The sequence below is a fragment of the Pyrgilauda ruficollis genome, unplaced genomic scaffold, assembly GCF_017590135.1.
Source record: "Pyrgilauda ruficollis isolate IOZ18807 unplaced genomic scaffold, ASM1759013v1 scaffold24, whole genome shotgun sequence".
NCBI lineage: Eukaryota > Metazoa > Chordata > Aves > Passeriformes > Passeridae > Pyrgilauda > Pyrgilauda ruficollis.
This window is the reverse complement of record NW_024523648.1, coordinates 10,054,044-10,072,893: the sequence shown is the minus strand read 5'-3', so window position 1 is coordinate 10,072,893 and position 18,850 is coordinate 10,054,044. Positions and strand designations below refer to the sequence as shown.

Genomic DNA, 18,850 nt, shown 5'->3' with positions numbered 1-18,850 from the left:
GGGTTTGTTCAGTCTCAAGAAGAGGGGGCTCAGGAGAGACCTCATTGCCCTCTACAATTCCCTGAAAGGAGGTTGTAGCCAGGTGGGGGCCGTGCCTACAGTGACAGGACTGGAGGAAGTGGCCTTAAGCTGGAACAGGGCAGATTCAGATTAGATATATGACAAGGTTTTTTTACCATTAGGTTGGTCAGGCATTGGAATAGGTTACCAAGGGAGGTGGTGAAGTCACCATCCCTGGCAGTGTTCAAGAGGGATCTGAATCCAGCGCTGGATGATGTGGTTTAGGGGTTGCAGTGGAAGTGCTGGGTGCTTGGCTGGACTGGATGCACTTGAGAGTCTCTTCCAACCTAGACAATTCTATGATTCTATAAATGGCTTCAAAAATTTACAAAAGTGAAGCTTCTATAAACAAATAGAGCTCACAGTCTGATATAGATCCTCCTCATCCTCTGAACTGACTCCTTGTTACACGATGTAGCTGTATTAGAAGCATAGGAAGGCTTTGCTGTTTTTAATATGAGAAGGAAGTAGTATTCATTACAGTATACAACACTGAATGGCGGAGTTTAAAAATCATAATAAAAAAATTGTTACTCTTGGTTTGGTTTATTTGAATAAAACTTATTTCTGGTTTACTTTATAAATAGATATTCCAGGCTAGCCCCTTTACTGTGTTTTCAGATTTTCCAGGTTTCCCTAGCAATACCTTCTCAGTAAGTTTCAATATTTTCAGTCTAGTTATCATCTGCTTTAGTCCTTACTCAAATCTATTCTACACAAATATTGAGGACAGAAACTTGCCAGAATCGTGGTCCATCGAGTTTGGTATTCCAATTCTGGCATTGGCCAGGAGGAGACGATATGCAGAAGGAGCAAATTTCTGCAATATCAAATCTGGCTTTCATATCATGATGATCTCATCACAATTTCTGATAGTTCCTGCTAAGCCTTCTTGCCCTGATGAACGATTATCCCTTGAATGGACTAGGAAAAATACTTCTTTACTGTACTTCAGTGCTTGGGACCCCTTCTGTCTATCCCTGTTTATTGCATTGATGGAACTGTTGAATGCCTCATGTTTAATAGTTAATTTGGGGTTTTTCTTCTTCACTCTTGATTAAGCCAATAAAGTGAAGAAAAATGAAAAAAAGAAGGTGAGTGTGAGACCTACCACAGAAGGCTACATTCAGCATAATAGTTTTCCTTGGTCTTTGTTTCTGGGCATTGTCAGGTTTATATCTCCTTTGCCTTTGGCTTCCTGGGGGCTTGGTTTCAGAAGTTACTGCTCTGTAGGAGGTTGATTGCCACACCACAGGCATGTTTGGTTGAATACATAACTAGATTACATCAATTTTTGGTCATTCAGCATTTGAGCTGCATATCTATGCATTATGTATAGATATGCATCATGCTGAACCTAGAAACAGGAGTAATTAGTAAATAATTTTTCTTTTTCTTTTGTTTCTGGAAAGCAGGATCAGCAGAAGTCATCATTCACCTCAACTCTGTCAAGTGAAGCATCTTGTTCTCTCTCCTCTCCTGAAAGCACTTTCAATTCCCAAGAATCATCGTCTTCCTTGACATCCAAAGTGGTTTGTTCCGAGAGGCAGTCCTGGCTTGACCTGGTTAACAGCTCTGCCACGGAAGAGGGTGATCAGCCTTTAACGTTCTGCGTACAGATTCATTCCGACGAGGCACCAGAAGCGGTCTGTGCAGATGCAGCAGAAAGCCAGGAAGTCCGGCTTTCTGAACCCAATGGTGGATCCCAAACCTCTTACTTAAGTGCAGATACACATTGTCTAGCTGTGTCAGATGCAACAGGACAGCGATCACTAGCCAGAGGTGAGCTAATGAGAGAGGAGACTTTTGCTGCAGAGCCAAACAATACAAGAGTTACGGGTTTCCTTAACTTCCTTCCCTCCTTCCTTCCTTCATATTCTTCACTGAAGAGTTTTCCAGTGGCACATCATTCATAACATTTAAATTATTGCACATTAAATATATAACCTAGTATTTGGTTTGTAGGTACCTTTACAACTTTTCTCAAATTGTATCTGTTAGACCATAACCTCTGTGTATAACTTTAGCATAGACATAATTTTATTAACAGTCTTTATTTCAAGGCAGATATCTTTTATTAGTCAGGATTGATTCAAATGTTAACAAAGTGTGTCACAGAATGGACACTGTAACAAAACTGTAATATGTAGAGAACAGTGAACGTAGGAACAGTGAACACAGGGTTAAGTCAGTCCAATTATACAAATCTGTGCTACTGCATTTATTCAAAGTACATACTCCCTATTTGCTTCATTAAGCTTCATTGTAATCAAGAGAAAACAACTGAAATCCTGAATCAGAAAGTCTATTAAGACTGGATTTGTTTAAGAAAATAGGTGTCTGCACAGTATCCTCCTACTGAAATTTACTGCTAATTGAAAAAGGTGGCATGGTTCCACAATTTGGTCATTGTAACTGTTCGTAACTCTCCTGTGTAGCGAGGAAATATCTCCTGCCTTTTGAGCAAAGCTTCTTCTTTCTGAATTACAAGCAGTTAAAACCTAAGAGTTGTTCCTGGCATACAGTTCTGAGTAGAGAGGTAATACATAAGGGAACAACAACATTCCAGTGCCTCAGCTCTTCCCATGATTCCAAATCCATGTAAAGATTTGAAGTGCGTACTTTGTTGCTGAAAGAGAAGGGTTGTCTCAGCACAATGCAAAAGAAAGGTGCATCTAAGAGCTTAGACTGAAAGTAATGCAGTGGTGGAAAGAAACAACATTGGAGTTGTTGGGAAATCAGGGCATTTCTCTGTAGGTGAACTTGATACAGAAAGATGATACTATGAGGCACATTAGTTACCTGGTCAGTCCCCTGTTTTACAAATATTGACCCTTAGCTAACACCCCTTCATTTTGTCATACCTTTTCTGATTTTACATGAAAAAAAAGGACATTAAGAAAAGTAAAATTTTCATCAAAAGTGGAAATTGACTCCATGTTTTATGCTCACCTACCTTATCCATTTTGTAGGCTTTTCTGCTAGAAAATTCTGCAGCAATGAAAAGCAGAAAGAATTAAAATCCAGAGTGAGCATATGTGCTGTTTCTATGTATTGGAAAAGAGTGCTGTGCTTTGAGTTACTGTGGAATCTAATTCCCCTAATTCTGGCTTTTCAAGTTGTGAAGAGGCTGGAGCTGGCAGAAATGGAGTCCCTAATGAAAAAGTCACAAAGTCATATTAAATATATTGCTTTCTGTAATTTTACCTTCTGAGATAAATTTGATAAAATAATCTCTTTGGAAAACATCATTAGGGATATTCAAGTGGATTGTTGGAATGTAGGTCATAAATGGCATAGTGGCTTATAGATCCTGTTGACAAAGATTCAGTGGCTGCTCTTCAGAAATCTAAACTTTTGCTTAGAATATATTCCTCTGATATCATCAGAAATCCTGCAATAATGTGTAAGTTATTGCTTTCCATTGTAATGTAAGGGTGACAAATACTTTTATGGATGTCATAAAACGTGCATGATCATAATCACTTTCATAATCACTTAAATAAGTTTGATAGGCTCAATCATACTAACCAAATGTAAATCAAGGCACATTTTGGTATGCTCCTGCAGAGTGCAAGTTGGTTCAATTTTGATAAGATTATTCCTGGGGAAATGAATTCTTCTGTTGCTCACTGCTTAGCTGATGGGCAAGCCTGATGGCAGAACACAGAACAATTCCATCCAAACCATGGTGGTGATGGCTGACAGAATTCCAGAGATAGATCATTTCACCAAGACAGTCACTACGGAAACTGTATACCCTCACTAGTTCTTGTCTGCATCATAACCCATTGCTGACCAAGTAAACTTACACCAGACTCAGGTCTGTCTCTCCTTTATCAGTCTGCATATTATGGGCTGGGTATGGAGAGTGCTGCTGTGTGGGACCCTCCCCTGCAACGGGCACTGAAAACATTGAGGAAATATTTTGCAAGGAGATTAAGCTACTTCAATTTTAGCATGAAGTAGGAGAAGAAGGATTAATGTAAAATAACATTTCAGTTCCAAATGAAAATTATCAAAAAGGATGCAATTCTGGCTCTGTGGCTCATCCCCCAAGAATTTCCCTCTCCAGCTAGTTGACAAGCATGTGCATAAATACTGTGAGATGAATTCAAGTTGTTGGGTAAAATCCATCTGCAAATTCTCCTGATTTGCAATAACTGGTAAGAACACTCTTGTTATTTGATGCAAAACAAGAAGGCATACCTCAGTGCAGTGGGTATTATTTGCTTTACAGTGCTTCTGAATAGTGTTTCTGACATGTTTCAGAGTTATGAGACTGAATCCAGGAGGAGACAAGTCTGTCTTTTGCCCACATTTGTCCTGAAGGCACATGTTCCCTGTGTGGAAAGATGCCTCTGCTGTCATCAGAACAGCTATGTTCTTTGATAGCCTTTGATCCCAGTCCCCCACAGAACCTATGGGTGTGTCTATGCTCTCTCTTTCTCCTGGTGAGAACTGTTTTCTGGCCACATTCTTCAAGGTAATTCTTCAAGGTAAAACCACAAGTTGAATTTTTGGTTGTAGCTGATAGGAGCCTAGAGTTGAGGTGAAAATTTTCTAGAACTGAACAGCACTTTTGCTGGACAAAGTCTAGAAATGGAGACCAATGTGAGAAAAGTTGGTACCTAAAAGGAAGAAAGAGTAGTTGTGGTTTTGTGGGAAGAGCTTACCATGAAAAAGTACAAAAACAGTGAAGAAAAATTAGAAAAATAAGAAAAGCTACAGATTCAACTAAATGATGATGGTTTATTTTTTCTACAGAAATTATTTAATGAACTCTGCTAAGCAACTGTGGGAGTCTGGTGCAAGGAGCCATAACACATGATATTTTTAACAATCTTTCCAACCACTCTTAGTGGTGTTATGAACTTTGTCAGCATTAACTCTCTGCACCAGTTACTGGGGAGATGTTACATACCAGAGAGTGGTACAAAGAAGGGGAGTATATAATTTTTCTCTTTTGAAAGGAGGCCAACATTATGCATCCATTTACTTTTTGGGAATATTTAAGACTTTGGCGATGCAGCTTGCTACATGCAGAGTGACAAAGGATTCTAAGCTGCCTGTGATGCAAAGAAACTGAAAGGTAAACAAGAAACAGCTGAGAATACAAGCAGCTGTCTGACTATGTGCACTGTATCCAGAAGCTGGCCTTGGCTCCTCCAGGATGGCTAGACACGCTCTCCAGCCAAACTCCATCCTTTGTATTTCTTCTGGCAACCACTGGGAGAAAAAGTATATGACCCTGACACAGCACCATTGCGATCAAAAACCTCAACAGCTAAAGGAAGCCACAGGAACTAAGAGGTTATATAAGAAAATAGTAATGTGTGTTCCTATTTATTTAGGGATCTACTACTATAGCAGTAAGATCCGTCTTCCCTGCATTTTCTGAGGGTTTCATGATCGTATGAAGTTAATGTACTTTGGCAAGGCATTCCTATTTTACCACTTGTGGTTTATTTTACCTTAGCTCACAGTAGCTGTGGAAGATCTGGTGTGTGATGATATTTTCAAACCTGGACAGCTTTTCAAATACCTCTTAGATTTTATCTGGGTTTGTTTTGTGGGAAGGAGTTGGTTAAATAGGAGCTGGATTCATTCGATTCCTTCTGTTCTCACGACTGACATCCTCTTCCTCTCCGGAGTCTGCCTGTGCCAGTAATAGCCAGAACAGATCCTCTGGTGTGCTCTGGCCCCTTTGTTCCTTCTGCAAAAGTTACAGAAAATAGCTAGATCATGGCTGAGACTAGATAAGAAATGTGCTTATGGCGAGAACAACTGTGTAGAGAAACAACTTTAATAATTATTTTGTTTCTCATCAAAAAAGCTTTAGAAATCACAGTGAAAACTATGGTGCTATGATTTTCTGAACCTCCTGAAAAAGAGATACTTATTTATGTTGTTATTTATTTTTATTAAAATTCCATCCCTCACTGCTGAGTCCACTATACTGTCAGACAGCAGCATCTGATTGTGGTAACATAGTTTTCCTATTATTTTTTTTCCAGTCTTTCCTCCCTTTGTTCTGCATTTGCCAGTGAGAAGTTTGCCTGAGTTATGCTCTCCTAATTGATTTTTTTCTGTCTTTTCTGTTCCATAATTATGTGGGAAATGTGATTTCCCTGAGATGACTTCATATTCCCATCGAAAAGTCTAGTACCAGTGTGGAGAAGGGCTAGGGGGTGGATAGGTAGGTAAGGGCAAAAATAATCTATGACTTTTTTCCTTCTGCTCTTTTCAGCCCTGGTTGTATGTGTTCTCTCGACTGGTGTAAAAAGTTTTAGCAGAATCAGAAACAGAGGTGCTGGCAAAGCTACAAGATGCTTGTAATAGTAGCAAGAACAGGAGGAAGAAGCAGAGTTTTTTCCCTGGGATTAATACACAACTGGGGGCCTGTGAGATCTCATTTACAAAATGGGAGAACAAATATTTACATTTCAGATAAATTTAGTCAGATACGTTCTGTTGGAGGGGGTTTTCAATGCAAAATGCTCTTACTGCCAAATATTTCCATTTTCTTTATCTTTACTACTGGGAAACAACTTTATTTTTCACAGATGCTTTTTGAAAACTCTGGATAATTTCACATATGTAGGCCTAAAGAACATTAAAGCTGAGATTTCAGACAGGCTCCTGTACTGCTCCAAGATGGAGAGTCTCAAAATCTTAATGTCTCCAGCCTCTGGCAAGTTGGCTGACAGGGGAGCGGAAGCTGGAAATTGAGGAGGTGAAGAATAGACATGTTGACCCTCTGGGAGGTTGTTCTCATCTGTCGTACCTCCTGTTAGAGGGAAAATCCAGATAAATGGCATCAAGCCTCAGAATTGTGTTTTTAGTTCCCCTAAATCAGAATTTTTCAGTTCCTCCATTACGTCTCTCCCTTTCAGATTTACAGCATCAATCTAATGCATTCAGTGGCAGCTTCAAGCCTGTAAAATGTGGGCTTTTTCTTTCTGAACTTGGCTCAGGGTTACTCAGGATGCTGAAGGTAAAATTCCAGATAGGTAACAGATAGTCTGGCCTCAGTTTATAGAGGTTTATTGGCAGACATATCCTTTGTCAACACCAACAGTGTTCTACACAAACACACAATATTAGGAGGCTCTCTTACTTTTTAGTTGTAGTTGAAATTCATCAAAGATGGAGACAAAAGTGCTGTGTAACTCGTACCTGGCTCTATACAACCTGTAAGTTCCGCTCACCCTTGTTTTTCAGTAGTTTGCTGAAATTCCATTTAGTCCTTTATCCACCTGATATGAAGAATCTTTCCTTTCCCTTTGAAATTACCTGACCCTGATTAATCCCTTGGAGGATGAGAATGGTGGAAGAATAAGAAATAGGAAAGGAGTTTCAGCTAGAAGTCTTGAAAGTCTGCAGGAGCTGAGTACACTTTGCTGGGCAAGTGCATCATCTGGGAGCCTTCTCCTGGGTTTTCTGACTTTGGCTCCATCTTTCTCTGCGCTGAATGTTACTGTGCTCCTTACAGTTTCCCACAAGTGCATGGAAGATATCAGATTATTCAGCATGAAAGAAGAGTGATCAGTGAGGGTGTTTTCTCAGGCTTGTTGTTTTGTAACCCTCTTAGGATACTGAGGAAGTTCATGAGTTAGTCTCCAAAGGTGTCTGGAGCAGGGACCTTAAGTCCCCTCTGGGCTGACTTTGTGTAAAAGTTGCTGAGCAGGACTGAAGCAACTTTTTTCCCTTCTTACACAGTCTTTCTTGGATAACTGATAAAAATCAATTTATCTCTCAAAGTATTACTGTGCACAGTCCTGGTGGGTGATGTCTACAGCAGAGTTGAGCCAGTCCGGTGCAGAAGCTAGCTAATGAAACAAACAGCTGCTTCATCCCAAGAAAGTAGGCAGGAAACTAGTTATTGCAAGCCTCATGGCATGTACCAACAGCTTTCAGGAAATACTATTGCTGTGTATTATGCCTTACACTTCCATTTTTTTCCTGTTTCCTGCAGCTTGTTAAATATACAACAGTTCTCCTTTTCCTCCCCCAGCAATGTACCAATGTTAGAAGTTATATTTAGTTTTTGTAAAGTTACAGTAGGCTTTTTATAATCACACAGTAGTGAAGAATAGGCCAGAAACACAGAGAAGGCAAATATTTGCAGCATATCATAAACCTTTCTCGTAACCTAAATATTTAGAAAGAACAGAGATGTAGGAGGATGCTGTACTTTATAAAACATGGAAAAGATAAGAAGCAGCCTCCTTAGCATGCTGACATATTGCAGAATTATTTTCGCAGCAGCATGAGTGAGCAGAAGGACTTGTTCCTTTTGTTCAGGATATATTTGCTGACTGCAGATGATTTAGAAAAGTAAATATTTAACTTTAAAAAAAAAAAAAGTGCCAAGCCAGTTCAATGGGAATAGGAAGGACTGCAGTATAGAAGAACCAGCACCACTGCCCCCAGTGATATGACACCAGTTGTTATCCAAAGTGGATCTTGAGGGATTCATTAGCACCCTGAAAAGAGCAATAGCTGTAAGACTTTCCTTTAGAGATGACTGAAGCTGTGTGGACTGAAGGACAAGAAGCGAGTTGTGCAGTCTGTTGCTAAAAATGGCCTTCTGCTAAAACACCCCTACATATGCCTGGCACATTTTTAATTTCCGTCTGTTCATTTTTAAGTTGTTTTATTCTGAGAAATGCCTTTGCTTCAGTTTTCATCTTATTTTATGCTATTCTCAGTTGTTACTCACTTTTCTCCTTTCGTGTACTCTGTCTTGGAAGATGGTCCTGCAGCTTGGGAGCCAACAGAATTATTAAGGTGGAGATAATCAAGATTTTGTTGTGAGGCATTACAAGGAAATTATCTGTGGCAATCTGTGAAACTCAGGGGCAAGACATTGGATGCCCCAAGGGTTCTTGCTTTAATCTGTTTTCTAGGGACCTTCTCTTGCAGCTTCTATGTTTCTTTTAATTGATCATTTTTTTTAAACTCTGTTTCCAATGATTACCAAAACCTGGTGATGAATCAGCACACCAAAGAGAATTTGCCCCATGAGTTGCAGGGTAGAAGCATAATTCACTGCATGTAGCATGCAGGCAGGGGTGAATGGGTGTAGATGCTATCAGAGTTGTTTCATTCAACATAGAGCTACTGATAGTCGTTCAAATTCTGTTATATATTCAGAGCATTAAAGCAGCACTCTATTAGTGGAGATACAGGCTCACATCTGTTTGGATCATTAGCTGATTGTTAACAACATGTGAGTTTGGAAGTACGTCTTTCTCATAGGCAATATTAGCCTAAAAATTACCCTAATTGCCCTTAGTTTTAACTCTAATATAATTATTTTTTGAGTTGGTTGAGAGCCTTCCTGACAGCTGAACATAACTTTTCTGTTATCTGCTGCCACATTCATGCTCTCGTACCCAATTTATTCTTTTCCTTGCAGACCAGGAAAAGTGTGATGATGATGATGAGATGGAGCGACTTTACAAGTCATTGGAGCAAGCAAGCCTGTCTCCCATTGGTGATCGTCGGCTGTCAACTAAGAAGGAGCTTAGGAAGTCATTTATCAAGCGCAGCAAAAACCCCTCCATTAATGAGAAACTCCACAAAATTCGAATGCTAAACAGTACATTAAAGGTGAGTTTGTAGATCATGCCAAGGAAAAGCTTGAGAGAAAAAAACAGTTTGGCTGAAAAAAAAGCAGTATAGGCTTCAGCCAAACTCTAATTACATATTTACTGAAAGCCCCAGAGAATTCTCTTGAGTTTTTGAATTCTTTTTTTCTGCTTCATTGTGAACACTGATCTGTGTTATGTTGTTCAGCTTGAACTGGAAGCAGAAGCAATAGCTCAGGAGGGACTCTTCTTGCAGAAGTTCCAGCCCATTTGGAAAATTTAATAAAGAAAACTCTTAGTTAACTGGAAAACTTGCAAGCTCAGCTAAATGCACTAAACAGGGGAGCCTTAAAAAAGGAAGAGCAGACAAAGTATGTTGATGATAAAGGACATGAAAATGACCCCGAGCCAAAAAAAGTTTTCCTTATGTGATTATCAGAGAATGTACAGGATGTGCCAAAGCTATTGTAAAGACCTCCTGTAACTAAAATATTTCTAATAACAAAAGCATCCTGCTTTTATGTTGGAAATATATCACGAACTGGAGGGGTACATGGGTTCAGGAGACATTCCATGAAAGGGCCGGTAAATCTGTCTGGAATATGGGAATTTATGTAGTGGTTTACTTGCCAGCATCAAGTGTCATGGGATTTCAAAGCCTGCTTCTGAATGGTACTGAAGGAAACAAAAAGCTTAACCATAGCATTTATATTGTAAGGAGAAGACAGAATAAATGGAAACTTGAGGATTCACTTGTTTCTTTTCATATGCATTAGAAGCAGGAATTGAGTATGTTGTTTCAATGGATGTATTTGGCTTCAGGCACTGTAAAATGGTTGTACTTGATGATCTTAGAGGTCATTTCTCCACAGCTGGAGAAATGCATGTAAAATGGTTGGACTTGATAATCTTAGAGATTTTTTCCAACCTTAGCAATTCTATGATTCTAAAAAGTTATCCTGCCAGGACAATCATTGGTTTGATTATTAGTTGCAATGGAATGCTTGGGTTTGGCACCTCAGCCTGTATTGAAATTCCTGAAAAGTAAAGGGGATTGGGAAGAGAGGCATCCTTCTTGGCTCTGTATGAAACCTGGTGAAGTCTTTCCTTAGTATCAAAGAGTTTTCAGAGATGTGGCAGTGACTACAGAAGTATTCATTTGCACCAGCAGTAAAGTGAGCCCCCCACATAGCAGAAAGTTAGTTTAAAAAGTACACCTACTTCCTAGGATAGGAAGCTACATACAGAAACATTATGCAAGGTTTTCCCTGACAGGACCCTCACTAATAAATCTAAGAACCAGGTAGTGCAAAATGGAGTTGTATTTTGTGGGACAGTCATTTTCATAAGTATGGAGCTGAATGGAAACCTTAATGTCAGACATGAGCAAGGAGGACAATGGTGCATTGATTTAGCATGGGAGTATTATATAAGTTGTGATTAACTTAGGCTTGTCTAACACTTGTATTTAATAAGGAAAAATAAGATTTGGAGTGCTCATAACGTATAAAATATGTTGATCTCTTTGGGGTTTTGGGGTTTTTTCTTTTTTTTTTTTTTCTCTTTTTCTTTTTTTTATTGGTTGTGGGTTTTTTGTTTTGTTTTGGGTTTTTTTTTGTTTTTTTGCTTTCTTCAAACTAAGAACCTGGAGTATTGGCAAGACAAATAAAAAAGCACAGACACTTGCTCATAGACACAGAGTTCTCTACACAGCAGTCTTTAAGTTAGCCTGTCTGAAAGTCAAGTGCCTGCAGTGGGAAAGTGACATATTAATTACATCAATGGAATTATGTGCTTTTAGAGTAAATTTTCTTAATATATAATGTAAGACGTAAGATAATTGGAAATGATCTACTGGAAATTTAAAAATCAGGATTTTTTAGATCCATATGTACTCTGTTTTAATTAAAACCCTGTTAGTTTGAGAAGTGATTTATGCAAGTCTCAATGCAATTTTAATTTTAGACTTTTGACTCCATGTATTTAACAACAGATTAATGTTGCTGCCACAATATATCATTAACAAAACATGCTTTGAATACTTTGGAAGAGAGGGAATATGTGTGCAAATGCATCACAGTCTTAGTGAATGTGGAAAATAGTTTTAGTGCTACAGGAGAAATTCCATAGCATGACTTTTTGCTGCCAAGTTTGTCCGGTCAAAATATTCCTCTTCTTTCCACCTCCCTATCTCCTCTCTTCTTCTCTTAAGCTAACTGCACATATCCCTGCATCAATGCCAGAAGTCTTTAAAGAGCTGGCGCTGGGTCTTAAGGGTAGGACATGTAAAATACAGTTGAAGAGCTTTTGGGTTTAGAAAGCAGCTGAGGCATGACAGAAATTGGAGCAGTTGAAGCTTCATTAGAGTAGCAGTGGGATATGGACGTAGAAACAGCTGATTGCTGCTATCAGAAGGTGAAATGAATGTGTGGGAGTACTTTCAAGGTGTTTTCAAGGCAGCCCCCAGCACAGGGTGTCCTTGGGTATGATGAATGGGTGGCAGCAGAAGAAGATGGTTAGAACTATTCCATTGCTTTCACACACGGACTGCAGCGAGAGAGCCCGGCAAAAGTAGCCGTGTTGTTAGAGCAGCGTGGTGCCTTCATTAATAAATTATACCTGCTCACTGGGGCTTCTCTGTCCTGTGGTCCATGGATAGGCAATGTGGTCTGGAAAAGCGAAGTGGTTGATTATGCCACAACATGTGAGGACATCAAAGAACATCAGTGTGTGAAAGGAGGGTGAAGACAGAGCCAGGCTATTTTCAGTGGTGCCCAGTGGCAGAACCAGAAGTGGTGGATTCAAACTGAAACACAGAAGGTTTCCCCTGGATAGCAAGAAACACTGTGAGGGAGACAAAGCACAGGTTGTCCAGGGAAGCTGTTGTGTCTCTATCCTTAGAGATATTCAAGACTCATCTGCACACAGTCCTTGGCAGCCTGCAGTAGGTGGCTCTGTTTGAGGAAGGGTTTTGGACCAAATGACTCCCAGAGGTCCCTTCCAAGCTCAACCGTTCTGTAGTTCTGTGACATACAAAGTCTTGGTGTCCCTGCATCAGTCACTGCTCACATCTTACAAGTGAAACAGGGTGCCTGCAATGTATGGACTGAGCTGCTCTTGCCTAAAAGTAGATACTAGATTTATTAGCAGTAGCTGGTGGTAGATGGCAGACACAGGTACTGTAGCCACTCTACTGCCAGTGCACAAATTATATCCAAAATTGTGTTCAGTCCAACTCCCAGAGAAGAGACATTTATTACATGGAACAAGTGTTTTTTGAGAAAGTTTGAACTGCTGTGAATTACAGAAATAAATGCTGTTGTGTCTCATTTCATGCAAGTACTGTCTTGTTGAGAGACAAAATAACAATGTGTAATTTTCACATGAATCTTCTTTCATCAAGTTCTGTTAAGAAGCCTATAAAATATCTAGATGAAATCATACCTTGCCTTTAACTGGGAAGAATTTTTACTGTAGCATATCTTTGATGACCTATGCTCTAAAAATGGGAACAAGCTGCCAGGAGGATGGCCATCTCCTTGTGACATGAGTCTAGTGTTCCCAGAGTGTTTTTGTTAGGGACAATGGTCTTGACATTTTCTGTGGAAATAACCACTTGTTCTCTTCCTAGTGTAAGGAGCATGACCTGGCCACAATCAACCAGTTGCTAGAGGACCCAAAGTTGACAGCGGTGAAGTACAGAGAGTGGAGGAGCACAAACATCATGCTGGTCCAAGATATTTATCAGCAGCAGGAGGTCCAGGACATGTCCACAGAGAATAGTGAAGAGCAAGAAATGACTCCACGGCCAGTCACTGAAAGTGCTATTTGATCAATGGCACATGGCAAGATTTTTCTCCACTGGTCTTCACATACATACAATTTAAACTGCTGTATCTTGAGGATTGTTTTTTGTGAGTGTGCTTCAAAAGGAAAACAACCCATTCTCCAAAGTTTTAAATGCTTCTGCAGAAGTCATTTAATGTCAAATGGGCAATTTCCCCAAACTTGCCCAAGTTGCCCAAAAAAGCACGCCTGAATGTGGCCTGCATACATAAGATTATTTAACAAAGCAGCAAAGAAACGTTTTTCAGTTTTTGGAGAAGAAAATTATAAGTGTCCAGCTTCTGGAGGACACAGAACTATGTAATATGTACTGTATAAATATGAGATCCTTGGGATTGTTTTAACCATACAACTTACCATGAAATGAAGCTAACATGATCCCAACAGGAGGTAGTCTACTCTACCTTTTTACCCTTAAGGTAACTCAATGTATACATTTTCATCTCTGTACCCATTTACTTTCACCACTCAACCAGTTTAAACAGAGACAAATGGAAGAGTAATTATGAATGAGTTGATACTGTAGACAGCTGCCAGGCACCCAGTTTGGGCTCTGCCTGATGTTTTATGAGTTTCAAATTTATTTATGGTCCAGACCAAGAAGGTACTGTCTTTCTACATGAAGAAGAGATCTCTAAGGTTTTGCTAACATGTAATTTACTCTTCAGTGAGACAAGATTCAACTTTTCTTATGGACTTGGCAGAATTCCTCGGAAGATTATGTTCTTCTTTCTTATTTTTGACAATTGGGAGTATATAAGGTACAAGTTCATCCCAGAGTCCAGCTTAAGGAAGGTGATCATATTCACAAGCCAGAAGCTAAATGACTCAACTCCTAATGTGGACCTGGAAGTGTAAAACAGAGCTGCAAATATTTTTGTAAATATATGTAATTTTATGACTTATATGAATGTGACTATGTATTGTATAGACGTTTTATTTATATATTTATATATGCTGAATTTCCTAATATAAATAGGCACATGTGGACCAAGCCCACCCAGCTGTGAGTGCTTACAGATTGACTTGAAATGCCTCTTTATTTTGTGTTCCATTATAGATCACAGTAATGTCTTTGCAGCTGAGACTACCCTGAGGCATATGCTGTGACCCTTTCTTCTGCTTTTCTAGCTTTGAGTTTTAGATGAAGAAAATCTGTACAAGTTAGGGCCTGAAAGAAGTTTTCTAGAGAGTTTCAAGATTTCCCTTTGGGGGAAAAAAATAAGAGGTTTTGCTGCAGGATCATGTTTTTTTGGCTTCATTGTCCTCAGTACAAGGTTTTGGGCCTTTGCCTTCCTCTCTTCTGCAGGATTTTGCAGAGTGCTGAATTTTGAAAAGCAAGAATTAGTCCACCATTCCCAAATTAATGTCACTATAGGAACTGTGACAATCTGCAGTTGTGTTGCTATTTCACGAAAATATTCCTTGTCATTATTTTTCAATACAGTATATATTTTAAAGCAAAATACACAATAGAGATGCAGCCATATTCATCTCTTTATACATTTTATCTTTTATCATAGCTTGATTGAGAAAACAAAAGATAATGGTGTTAGTGGGAACATACAAAATATTTTCCACCTGTGTAGTGATTTATTTGACTGTTGATACTGCATTTTTAATACTCAGCAGCTTTTCTTTTGAAACAGTGTCAAGGAAATAGATGAAAATAACTAAATGGGGAAGCAGACACAAAACCCTCGAAGGTTAAAAAGTTATTCTTTTCAGGAAATCATCATATGAACAGTGATTTTATCACTTCACTAATTCTAACTAGAAGTTAAGCAAGAGAAATACCTGGTGCAATTTGTTTGGAGTAATTGCATCTTAAAAATTGAGCCCATTTTTAGTTTGCTTTGTTTGTTCTTCTTCTTTTTTTTTTTTTTTTTTTAATAATTCTTCCACCATTCCCATTGAAATGCTGTCAATTAACTGCTGAGAGCACCCTGAAGATTAGGAGTGTAGGGATTCATCTGCTTGGTCCATTTAATTTTAACTACCTGGTGCTAAGTAATGGATAAATATTGGAGGACAAATTGTGTGTAGATTTTCTATCGCACATGTGAGTTTCTCATGAAACAAAGCATGTAAACACTGTTTTCCTTTAAAATCGTCTTCACTTAGATGTTGACAAGCAGCACATGCTTAAGCGGCCTGTTGAGCTGGGCCAGACAAGCCAGTGCCTTGCAGTTCTGAGCAAAGCCTGCGTCGACTCCATTTGCTGAAGTAGATTTGCTGTATACAAAGAAAAGCCTATGTGGCCTGCACATGCTGAGTTGGCTGTTTTCACACTGCACTTGTGTAAGCATAGACAAAACAGCTTTCCCAAATCTAGAGACAATGCCCTTGGACTGCCCAAATGCCACTATTGGTTTTGACAGATTACATGGCCTGAAATTGCTTTTAAATTACTCTCTTTCAGATGGTCAGTAGATACTTGTTGTTGGTAGAACCCATGATCAGTAGGTCTCCGAAACCTCAATAGTTTTGGAGACCGACTGATCATGGGTTCTATCACCACTTAGAAAAGAACAAAAAATTCTTGAATGGGGTTACTTTAATTCCAGTTATAACTTTAACAAATTTCTTTGTTCAGGAAAACAAATGTATGGGTTTATGCAAGTACTGTGCAGGAAGTCTAACTCCACTCTCTTCAGCTACTACTTGGACTCAAAATAATGGAAAGCGTGGAAAATGCAAAATGAAAATTGCAGAGGAACAGGATTAATTTTCTGGCATTGCTAATTACTGTGACATTTTTTGCCTGGGTTTATCACAAGGGGCTGCCCAGCAGCATGAAAGCCATAATCAGAGACAGAATTACGCACAAGCTGACAGCTACAGTGGGGAGCCACCTCAACAGGAGAAATTTGGACAAGTCTGTGCTCTGCTCAGTGATGCTTGGAGTAACTGGTATTTCTCGGCCTGAATTTGGAAGACCTGCACTATTGACTCATAGCACAGGGAGCTGTGCATCCCTAGTGTGTGAATGTCAAGAAGTCTTCAGCCATCTGCCTCAAGGGACATGTTTTATATACATTTTTGGGAGAAAGTATGTGTGTGTGGATATGTGCACATGCACAATTTTCCTTCTGTCAGTAAAGCCAGCTGGTGCAGAAAGTCCAGCAATGGAGATTTTGGAATTCCTGGTAACAATATCTAATTTCAACTGTTTCTGCAGCTTTTCTGGAAATCGAATCTCTGTTCTGGCAGTGTACATCTCATGAGATACCAGAATGAGGTGGGATCACATTTCCTTTCCTATGATGGAAGAGATTTCATGTGGGGATTGTGAATATTTTACATCTAGCTCTGATGATTCAATCAATACTAGGGTTTCACCTTGTCATGGTTTTAAGTGCAGATGGAGATGAAACACCATGCAGTTGCTTGCTCAGCCCCCCTCTCTTTTCCTTCCCCATCCCTGTGTAATGGGGAGTAGAATTGAAGTAAAAATTGTAGGCAGAGACAAGAAAGGTTTTATAATTTAAAATAAAGTAAAATATAACAATAATGGTAAATAATGATAATGATAAGGAAAGAAGCCCAAGCAAGTGATATACAATGCAATTGCTCATCACCCACTGCCAGACCCCTCTTCCCAAACTCAGATCAGGCCCCCCTCACAGGTAGCTCCCCCCAGTTTATTTACTCGGTATGGCATTTAAAACTCCGTGGAAATTCAGAATTTAAAATTATTTCTAACTTCGAAAAATTATGGGTGTGTTACATCTATTGTGTGAGCCTGTAAGCTTACATGTCTCTTACAGATTTAATATGAAAAACGTGCATTTTTAAACTTTTCAAGTAGCAAAGGAGCCCATGAAAGCATACTTTTATGAGGGGAACTCCGTGTGCTGTGATTGGCTTTTGGGCTTTGGCCCTTTTTTTCACTCTTTTGCTTGTTTAGTCATACAAAAGTAGCCAATTGTAACCAACTGTACCCAAGTGAGGGCCTGAGTTTACTTCACTTATATGAGACATGCCTTTCTGCTAACAGGAAGCCAAAGTGGTTTTCTTGTAGTAGTACAGCCCAAGTGGAATTTCCTGTTTTGTGCGAGGTGTTCAAAGCAGCAGACATTTTAAGATGTCAGTGAGCATTTCCTTGATGCTTGAAGATTCGTCCCATTTTGGTTTGCTTCAAGCTGCAACATTATTGCATTTTTTAAAAACTGCCTTCAATCTGAACTGAAAGAAAATTTGAGGTGGAAAAAGGAAAATAGAACAGAAAAAAGCTTGGAGCTAAGATCATGCTGAAATTCACATCTCTGCATAGGGTAGTAGGAGCTGAGCTTGCCAAAATCTAAGCATTTCAACATTGAAAAAAATTGTAAGGTGTTGAAAAGAGTACTACATTCCTTGAAATTTGCTATGGGAGAAGTTCCAAGACCTGTCTGGTCTGGAAAAATGAATATTTTCCTAATTTATTTCCTCCTGATAAAAATCCAGAGGGGGTGGTTTATAAGATGGCAGCAAGTTAAAGATGAAAGATGCATGTAATTCATTGATAGCTCAACAACCTTGATGTATGATCTGGAAATGGTTGACTTTAGATGACTCAGCTTGTAACACTCAGCCTGTAAAATCCATTTCTTTGGGAAAGCATTGTAGCTACCAGTGTCTGGAGCTTATGTACCCTATCTGGTCCACATGAGATTAATTTTGAAGATGTAGGTGAATGGCCTTTCTATAGGGCAAATAGTTTGTATCATCATGCCATAGCTTAGGAACCACTCCCTGTGTCCTAGATGCCTTAACAGCTGCCCAGATTATTCTGACTCTTGAAGCTGCTTATGGCAGTTTTATCTTCTCCCAACTAAAAATGAAAAGAGGATATGAAAGCACATCTCCCACTCCCACATGAAGAAAAACTAGCACTAGTCTGGCAGAAATTAATGTAAGTCACCTTATTTATGAATGTTTACCAAAATAACTCACCTGGTGAAAAGCCATTTGTGCACACAAATAGCAGTGCTCTTGTGCCAAGCTTTCAGTGCTGAAGACTGGCCCAAAGGAAGAACGGATGTATCTATCCCACTGTGCTCTGTATAGAGAGGAAATTTCATGTACAGAAGAAGATTTACAAGGACTTCTCTCAGGCATTGGCAGGGCCTGCAGCACCACAAAAGTACATGGGATTCAAATTCAGTATTTTATCTGCTCAGTCTTTTTTCTTTTTTTTTTTTTTTTCACTAGTTTAAAACTCACAGCACAATGTTGCACTCAGCACTGCCTTTTTACTGCTTGTTGCCTACACGTGTGAATTGATTTTCATGGAATGATACACACATCTTGCAGAATGAGAGCCTTATGTTTGCACTTGTCAATTAAACACTGAAATGAGAGAA

The 18,850-nt window shown here is 39.2% G+C and overlaps 1 protein-coding gene across 3 annotated transcripts in view; it reads left to right on the top strand.

Moving 5' to 3' along the window:
* The window catches only part of IPCEF1 (interaction protein for cytohesin exchange factors 1), a 39,802-nt gene extending 20,952 nt beyond the window's left edge, over nucleotides 1-18,850 (top strand). Inside the window, exons 7-10 of one of the 3 annotated variants that reach the window (XR_005955353.1) lie at nucleotides 1,473-1,842; nucleotides 9,485-9,678; nucleotides 13,288-14,381; nucleotides 16,099-18,850. Coding sequence is in view for 2 of the 3 variants with exons in the window: in XM_041469844.1 (XP_041325778.1) it covers nucleotides 1,473-1,842; nucleotides 9,485-9,678; nucleotides 13,288-13,488 (765 nt within the window). In the remaining variant the exon portion in view is untranslated. Of the gene's footprint in view, nucleotides 1-1,472; nucleotides 1,843-9,484; nucleotides 9,679-13,287; nucleotides 15,917-16,098 lie in introns of those variants that run through there. The other 2 variants (XM_041469845.1, XM_041469844.1) reach the window with 2 other exon arrangements.